Source organism: Notechis scutatus, chromosome 4 (assembly GCF_049901735.1).
Source record: "Notechis scutatus isolate UNSWTSFEM ecotype Mainland chromosome 4, rNotScu1.2, whole genome shotgun sequence".
In the NCBI taxonomy this organism is placed as follows: domain Eukaryota; kingdom Metazoa; phylum Chordata; class Lepidosauria; order Squamata; family Elapidae; genus Notechis; species Notechis scutatus.
In genome coordinates, this window is record NC_142012.1 from 160,204,622 (window position 1) to 160,214,249 (window position 9,628).

The window sequence follows — 9,628 nt, forward strand, 5'->3', positions numbered from 1 at the left end:
AGCTCACATCACTCTGAGAAGCACAGAGCGGAAGACACAAGCCTGAAGATGATGAATGAGACTTCATCAAAACATTGCCTAGATACTTCCAATCTTACGCGGAGAAAACCTGAATAACCAAAGATCCACATACAAATACCGCGAGAACCTCAGAAAACGATATATATTATTATATATATATTATATATATATATTATATTATTATATTAATATAAATATATATATATATATATATATATATATATATATCCTTCAGCTTTGTTCGGGTATTTTCCCACGTCATAGTAGTGGTGCTTTTAAAGTTGTAGCAACGTTTCAGCAGAATCTCATCTGCCATCATCAGGCTTTTGTATTGTGTTCGTCTGTCTCTTCGCTCACAGATGAACACAATACAAAAACCTGATGATGGCAGATGAGATTCTGCTGAAACGTTGCTACAACTTTAAAAGCACCTGGTGATCTTAATTTTCTGCTCCTTACAATGGGAAAAATACCTGGCATTCTCCCACGGTCTACTGCATAGTTTGTGCATTTGTTTCAAAAGGATAAATGGAAGGAAAAATCTGATTTTGAAATAATCACTACAAAGGTTGTCATGTTGCGTGGTTTCTTTTATTGAATGTTTTTGATATTTCCTTGAGCAGAAAAGTAGTTGCTATTGTTGTCATAAGAAGGAAGGAACGAAGGGAGGGTGGGAGTGAAGGAGAAACATTCCTGAATAAAGTTTTCAGTGTTGTACATTACTCTCTGTTTGGGAAGCTTCAGCCAGTGGTGGTGAAGGTAGTTGAAGACCAGGGATCTGTATTGCAACCTCACCTGGGCATGAAGCTGATTGTGAAAACCCTTTGGGGAAGGGAGGAATGGTTGGTTTGGTCAAACGAGAATTGGCTATCTCTTGTGGAGAAGCAAGACTAGGGCGAGAGCTTGGATTGGGCTCTTGCACTTCTGGCACAGCATGCTCCCTCGAAGGTTCATTGTTGACAACTGTTTCCTTCTGTTTTGTGGATGTTTCTGTGGCATTAACATGAAGATGGTGTAGCTCTTGGTGTTCAGACTGTGATTAGACAAAAGATACCAAAAAGTGGTTCAGGCAATTGACCATTATCTACATTATAGATTGTGTTAACTTATTTCATGAAATGTTCAAGACAGTTGATTCTGCTCTCTAGATGCAACAGAGGGAGACCTCTCCAGCTGTACTTCCTCACAGGTAGAACTTAATTATTGTCAGTCTTGCTAGGAGGATGGATAGGAAACATGTCCAATTCTACTTTGTGGTATGGATATATTAAAAAAAAATCTTGCAAATCTGAAGGTACAAATCACCCATCTCCTTTACAGCCCAAGAAACTAGGGGGGGTAACTTCTGAACTTCTTTCTCCATCCATTATGCAGCTGCTGGCTATCTGTCCTAGTGGTTAATGTGCAGAATTGCAGGGAAATTCTGCCCACAGTCTGGAGTTTGATGCTGACAGGGCTCAAGGTTGATTCAGCCTTCAATCTTTTGGAGGTCGGTAAAATGAGGACCCAGATTGTTGGGGGCAATATGCAAATAATGTTTACATTATAAAGAGAGTGCTATAAATAACTATGGGACAATATATAAGCCTTACATGCTATTGCCATTGCTCTCTTTGTGCCATCTCTTTTCACATACATTTACAATTACCTGTCAACTTCTTTCTCTACTTATTTGTGAGATGGATGTCATTCGATTGTTGCTAATGATTTCATTGTATTACTGTATTTTAAGTTTTATAAACTTCCAGAGGCTTTAGGCAGAATTTTAAGGTCAAAATATAATAAAGATCATTATTAAAATAATGGCATCTCATAAAAATCTTATAAGCAGATTTTCATCTGCCTGCTTAATCAAGTCAGGTCTTAAGTAGTGATTTATTGAGTTATTATTTAACTGAGAAATCTGTTGGTTTGCTGGGTAAAGTCCAGTCAATGTGTTTTAAAATATAAACTATGCTTAACAACACAGGAATAAATATTTTCTGCAGATGATAGCTGTCTTAGGAACTTACCAGATGTGGAAATAATTCGCAATTTGCAGTGACAATGTTGGGACCTTCATTCCAGGTGCCTATCATAGAGCTTTTGCATAGGCCTCTCACCTAGAACAAAGGAGAAAGTTTTCATCAACAAAATCCAAGAAATTTAACCTGCCATGATTTCTAATACGCAGTGGGATAGCACTGGATATGGTTGATCAGATGTTCTGTATCAAAAGACCTTCTCCATTTCTCCCGGTGGTTGACATGGCATTTCTCACCAGAATGACCATTTCTGTTGTCCCATTAAGAGGGGATGGAGCCTCCATGGGAAAGCTGAATTCTTCTGCTATGCTTTTTAGAATTTTAAAATCTTTCTTAGCATAGTAATCAAACCATTCTATGGATTTATTGAAATTGATTTTCTAGAATAGGAAATGCATTTTGGTGTTCCAGATATTAATTTTGGTATTTTAATAATTATATTGCTATAATGATATACTCTTTGATCATTGTAGAATTCTCCTGCAAAATTTTAGAAATTGATAATTAACTTTAGGGTTCATGGGTTTGGCTTGGAAAATAACGAATTACTATGTCTGAATTCAGATACAAACTAACTGAAACAGACTTTTTCCTTCACTTGTTAAGGGCTTATTTAAGGTTGGAGAGCCAATTTTTTGGGATGATAAGATTATTCCAGCTAGGAATAGAGTTTGTTTGGAGAAGAATACCACCAATGCCCATTCCAACACGACTCTAATCCTGCTCTCCATTTCTAGAAGGGTGACATATATCCTTCAGTTGAATGGTAAAAATAATGGTCTGAAAGTAGGTTTAAATATTAGCCTCTTTGGTGACTTCAATGTGCTTCATTATTTATTTGTTTATTAAATTTATATGCCGCCCATCTTAGTGTCCTGAGTGACTGTGATGGCTTACAATAGAATAAAAATATAGGAATAAAACATTAAACCTCCATTGCCCTCATATTTATTCTTTCTATGTTTAGATGGATTTATTATGGCTAATATGATCATTTGCCTCCAAGTTATTCTTCATTTGCTAACTTGCTAAACACATTGATGAATAAAAGAACTAAACAAGAAACTACTCAAGGAGAGAAGCAACCTAGAACTAAGGAGAAATTTTCTGACAATTAGAATAATTAATCAGTAAAATGACTTTTTCCAGAAATTATGGGTGCCGCACCACAGGAGGTTTTTAAGAAGAGTTTGGACAATCATTTGTCTGAAATAGTAATAGTTTCCTGCTTGAGCAGTGGGTTTGACTAGAAGACATCTTCCAAATCTGTTGTTCTGTTCTGTTCTGTTCTGTTCTGTTCTGTTCTGTTCTGATAAGAGCAGTGTAAAATTTGGTTCTTTAGAAGATATGTATTGAACCATGATTTCAATCTAGGTTTTATGCAAGATTGTGAATACTTACTGCAGTTTCAATAGGGAGGAGAGAGCATTGAGTGATGTCAGACACAGGTGGTATTTTAGGACAGGAAGTCTCCTGGATGGTGAATTCTATAGCGTACAAAATTCCATAAACCACCTATAGAAAGTCATAAACATTTAGAGTAGGTCACATTGTCTTCAGGAAATGGTCCCCATAATCTTGGGTGCCCTATCAATCTTTATTTACCTGAAGTCTTACAGAGTCCCCATAATTCTTAGCACTAGGAGAACTGATAGGATGTCAAATGTGGTTATCAAGAAGAGGACACAAATACATTCAGTAATCAAATTGAATGTAGTATTGTAGAAAGATCAGAGCCCCATCTATGTGGGAAATTGGAAGTTCCCAGGGAAGTCCTCTGGCAGAGTAACATTTTCTTTAACCTCAGATTTCTACAGACTTTGAGAATCTGTCTATTCACTTCCTTTGGCAATAATGTAGAAATCAATTGCCCTCTCTTGGAATTATTCCTATTATTTTTCATTTCTACATTTTGCAGAAACCCTGGGTTTCTGTAGCAGTCTCTATAAAAATCAAGGATACAGCGTCAACTTTCTTGCTCAAAAAATACTCCACCTCAACTTTACCTGTGAACTTGCTTTGGTGACCTCAAGAATGGCAAAATAACGATCGTGGTCATTTTCAGCATTGAATTTGGCTAGGCTTTTTCTTGCTATTTCCAGAAATCTGTCTTCAGAAGCACTTTGGCGAACTGGACAGCCAGGGCAGGCAGGACTGGAATCTTTGGGGGAGGGGGGGGAAAGTATTATTTAAAAAGTTGAGACAAGGCATTTGAAATATGAGCGTGTATGTTTAAATGACAAATGAAAGCTGAAAGCTTCTATCAGCTTGAAAATTAAGCATCTCTCACCAAGCTGTATTTAGTCAGGGTCACAGTTGTTTAGCAACCTTGACACAACAGTACAGATCCAGTGAAGCCTGTCTTTGGGAAGGGTACAGATCTAAAGGCAGGAACCAACAGAAGATAATATCTGTAGCATTGGACTGTGGAGTCCTTGGTGCTCTCTCAACTTGGTGGCTTCGCTTGTAAATGGTTTGTTACATAAGACTGTCTCTGCCTCCTTGTGCCAATCAGCATCAGGCCAGAATCTCCAAGAGCAATCTCAGTTCAGATTCTTTTTCCCTTCTGCTTAATTGTGTCTGATTCCTGGAGACTTCCTGGATAAGCCCTGGCAATTTTCTTGTTTTTCAGAAGTGGCTTCCCATTATCTCCTTCCTAGGGCTGAGAGAAAGTGACTGATCCAAGGCCACTATTGGCTTCATGGACAAGGTGGAACTAGAATTCTCATTTTCCCAGTTTCTAGCTGGATGATATAGCCACCCCAGAAACTGGCTATCCATCTGGAATACTTTTTTCTCTTATGATAGAATGAGATTCTGGAACATAATATCATTTGATAATGAATATGCCAAAACTGAAGTAACTTTTATTCTATGATCAATTAACACCTGATGAAGGAGATGCCTCTTTATCTAAAGTCGCAACAACTTCTAGTTTACACAATTCACTTTCTCGCTGACAGTCATGTTGGTAAAACTTGAATCAGGTATTAATTGCTAAGGTTCTCATGTACTGAATTGCAAATGAATCAAAGCAGGTTGTTTTGCAAAACAGACTGAGACATAATCAAATCAGCATTTTTAAAAAACCTAATTAAGAAACTAGAGTATGTAGTAGTTGCTTAGCAATTTCTGCTAATTTCTCAAAGTTCATGCTTCTTCCAAACATTTGTACTCATAAATTTATTATGGAAGGTCGATTTTAGAAAGTTACAATATGACACAAGAAAGAATAATCTATAGTGAGAAATAACTTGTCAAAGTTAATGTACTTTTCAACAACGGCCCTTGTTAAGTTTTAGAAAATAATATCTTATACTAAGAAAAAGGCTGGTAGAAAGTGCACACAGAAAAAAGTGTGCGAAAAATGCATAATTTTGCAACAAAAATATATAGAAAAGGAAATTGGGCCAAATCGTATTTGTGGTTGAGAAAGGGTTGAGGGTATTTGTGGTTGAGAATAAAATGAAATTACAGATGTAGCCTAAGATACCCACACGAATGAAACTGTAAAATTAAATTTTGGGGCTTCTGAATCTACTTTTTAAACTTCGTTGGGGATATCTGTAAAACTGCAATGGCAAGATATATATGCTTGGATAGATATTTTTGCAAATCTACATGCAGCAAACATGGAAAATACATACGAGGTCGTAAAATGCAGTCATTTCTGTACATGAACGAATCATTTGAATGTTTGTTCAATTTAATTATTACTTTGCATTGGCCAAAGACCTAAAACAAGAGAAAGTAGCTTGTATTAGTGCCACCCATTTCTTCTACCAATGATTCCTCTTACACGTAATCAAAAGGTGTATCTTTTCCACATCTTAGGCTCAGAACCACTTTCCTTCCATAATGTTTACTACATATCTACAGCACTTACATTTCTTCCTGTGCTTTTGTACAATCGTCTTTTTTTTTTTTTTTTTGCACTGCAAGAATGTATTAGGAGTTACTAGGAAATGCTCAGAGCCAGAAGACGTAATCTCTATGTCGCCTACGGTGACCTAAGCTTAGTATACAAAATTGTCTGCTACAACATCCTACTTGTCAACGACTACTTCAGCTTCAACCACAATAACACATGGGGAAACGATAGATACAAACTAAAAGTAGCTTCAAACTTGATTGCAGAAAATACAACTTCAGCAGCAGAGTGGTCTATGCCTGTGAACTCACTACCTGACTCTGTAGTTACATCCTCAAACCCCCAAAACTTTAATCTTAAACTGTCTACCATGGACCTCATTCCATTCCTAAGAGGTCTGTAAGGGGGTGTGCATAAACGCACCAGCATGCCTACCATTCCTGTCCTACTGTTCCCATTTATTCATACTCATTTATTATGTATATACTTATACCTGTTTATATGTTATGTTTATATGTTATGTTCATACTTATACTTATTTTCTCATACTTGTTTTATTTGACAAACAAATAAAATAAATAAAAAATAAAAACCTCAATTCCACCTGATCTATTTCTTGCGTTAGGCCAAACTTGAAAGGCCAAAGGCCAAAAGTACGCTCTCGAAAAATTAGTATTCTTTTAGGAGGCTTCAGAGAGATGGCAAAATGTCAGAAAAGGAGAAGAAGAATGCCCACGAGTCCTGAGATTAAAACCTTGAAGGTGATGTGAATGTTTTGTTTGACAAAGGACTGGGGAGGCGGGAGGGGGGCCACCCTTGGTACCAAAAGGGGGGTCATTAAGAAGCAGTCCAAGAACTGCTTCCTCTCCTTTCGGGGTGCAGGCATGGAAAAACCAGTTTAAGTTGCAGAATAAAATATTTTGGAGAACCTTTTGCAGGTGTAAGAGCTGTGGGGCAGCTGGACTGGCCTGCCAAGAGAAATTATGAGTTGTTTTTTGAGTTCCTGCAGTGAGTTGGCGTTGGACCCCTTCGTCTCCCTCCCTTTCCACGCTATGATTCATATGTACAATGCTATTGATTTGAAATGGCAACCAAGTGCAGGGAACTATCATGAACCCAAAGATGCCAAGGGAGAAGCAGTGAAAATGTTCTGAAATGAGATGTTTGTTGCCACATGGCAAATGGGTGAGTGACTCCCTCTGCCTCTTTTGCAAACAAGTTTCAAACCCAGATTTAACTTCTTTCCAAAACCTGCTGATAGTTCTTTAAATAAGGAGACACATTACTTACAGTCTCGTATGGTTCTCTAAACTCGCACTCTTTCCACAGTTTCTTACTCAAGACATGGCATTTGGTTTCCAACACATCCAGAATGAGGAAGAAAACAGAATCACCATCCTGCTACGGACAAAAGAAACTCTTGAAAAGGCAAGGCTTAAAGTGAATTACTTTCAGTACATTAGATGAAAATAAAGTAGCCTTCAAATAAAGCCAGGAGGTTTTACGCCAGACAGTTTGTTACATGCGGCAAAACATTAATTTTAATCCAAGCAAGGGTGAATATCTATTATCATGAAACCTGATCTCAAATGATTACCGTAGAATGTCTTGGACAGATATTACAGATATTAGGGTAGAAATGACCAGGGATAACGAGATCTCTCACAGAATATATATTAGTTGTTTGACTCAGTCCAATGGTAAAGCTGGACTGACTTCGAGTATGTCTTTTTATTAGGGCTACCAAATAAAATTAGGCTATTTCTCTTGGGTGCCATCAAGTGATTTTATAGATCCCCCCCCCCCCCCGCCCTGCTCAAATGCATTAGTGCTACCATGATTGGACACCAGAATGGCTGGTGCTAAATGCAAGGAAAGGAAAAAGGCAATAGAAGGGGGAGATCTTACCTGAGATATTTCATAGGCATCAAAAATGCGTTGCAGGCCAAAAATGTAACCTTCTGTCCGATATTTATTGTGTTTGTTGAGGGCCACTTCTGCAGCAGTCTTTACCTCCAAAGAGTTGCATGATGGGTGATGAAATTGAGTAAGTGGAACAGAAGCCACTGCATGAAACAGCTGTATCCCAATTAAGAATGAAATTAAAAGGGCCATTTTAGAAATTTTTGCAGAATCAGAGAAGAGAGCAACTACAACTAGAGAGCAAGGTTCTGACAGAGCTTTTATACTTTGAAATCAATAGCTAATATTTGTTCTTCTACTGCATGGTGTCCCTTACCTTTGAACTTCAATCTGTGAGGCAATGATTGTATAGTATTTAGCTTGGCAATGGAATGTTCATCTAAGGTTCATCTAATTTCATCTTATTTCATTCTTCAACAAAGTTACTAAATTAGTAGACCAGCAAAATAATGTGGACATAATATATTTAGATTTCAGCAAGGCATTCAACAAAGTAGACTACAACCTACTTCTTAGTTAACTTAGAAAAAAGTGGAATAGATAGTACCACCACTAGATGGACTCGCAACTGGCTGGCAAACCATACTCAACGAGTAGTCCTTAATGGGTCTAAGTCTGCATGGAGGGAAGTAAGCAGTGGGGTGCCACAAGGTTCTTCCATCTTAGGCCCAGTACTCTTCAATATCTTCCTTAACAACTTAGATGAGGGAATAGAAGGGGAACTTACCAAATTTGCAGATGATACTAAGCTGACAGGAATAGCAAACACCCAAGAAGATAGGCTCAAAATCAGAGGTGCTATTCAATCGGTTCGCACCTATTCGGGAGAACCGGTAGCGGTGATTTGGTGTGGGTCGCAGAACTGGTGGAGTCCAGTCATTCCCCTCCAAACTCCAGCGACTCGACCTTGAGCTTGGGTGAAAGAATGTTGTGGCAGCCATCCTCCCTTCTCACTTCACTCTCATTCCCACAGTTACCCACCCTCCCTTGTGACAGCCCCAAATCTGATTCAAAATGGATTCAGAGCTGACAGACAGGCAGACTGAAGCCCAGAGACCTTGTTTTTTGGTCATTGGACAGGCCCTGCAAAATGGCCTCCCACAGGAAGTTTGATTTGATTTATTTGATTTGTCAATCGCTTACAAGATAATAGGTATAAGAAAAATAAAAGAAACTATAGGACAAGGACAGTAGGCAGGTTGGTGCGCTTATGCACGCCCCCTGCAGACCTCTTAGGAAAGGGTTAAGGTCAATAGTAGACAGTCTAAAGTTAACGTTTTTGGGGTTCGGGGAAGAAACCACAGAGTCAGGTAGAATATTTCAGACATTGACCACTCTGTTCTGAAGTTGTATTTCCTGCTATCAAGTTTGGTGCGGTTAACCTTGAGTCTGTATCTATTGTGTGCTCTTGTATTGTTATGGTTGAAGCTGAAGTATTCATTGATAGGTAGGACATTGCAATGTATGATTTTATATACTATATTTAGATCGGACCGAAGGCAGCGTAGTTCTAGGTTTTCTAGGTGTAGAATTTTAAGTCTGGTGGCATAAGGTATTCTGCAATGAGTAGAGGAGTGGAGAACTCTTCTTGTGAAATATTTCTGGACTTTCTCAACTGTGTTAATATCAGATACGTAATATGGGTTCCAGACTGATGAGCTGAATTTGAGTATTGGTCTAGCAAATGTTTTGTATGCTCTAGTTGGTAGTGTGATATTACTGGAGAAAAAGCTACGCAGATTAGATTAACAACTCTTAATGCCTTTTTGGCTATGCAGTTACAGTGGGC

General features: G+C 38.1%; 1 protein-coding gene across 1 annotated transcript; it reads right to left on the minus strand.

Moving 5' to 3' along the window:
* Positions 1 to 987: 987 nt before the first annotated feature.
* On the minus strand, positions 988 to 8,093 carry LOC148130979 (fetuin-B-like). The gene is made up of 7 exons (XM_087965426.1): positions 7,825 to 8,093; positions 7,207 to 7,317; positions 5,693 to 5,780; positions 4,052 to 4,206; positions 3,447 to 3,560; positions 2,034 to 2,123; positions 988 to 1,501 (listed from the first exon to the last, which is right to left on the minus strand). The coding sequence occupies exons 1-7, from the start codon at positions 8,029 to 8,031 to the stop codon at positions 1,490 to 1,492; spliced, it is 777 nt and encodes a 258-aa protein (XP_087821552.1). The 5' UTR covers positions 8,032 to 8,093; the 3' UTR covers positions 988 to 1,489.
* Positions 8,094 to 9,628: the final 1,535 nt, after the last annotated feature.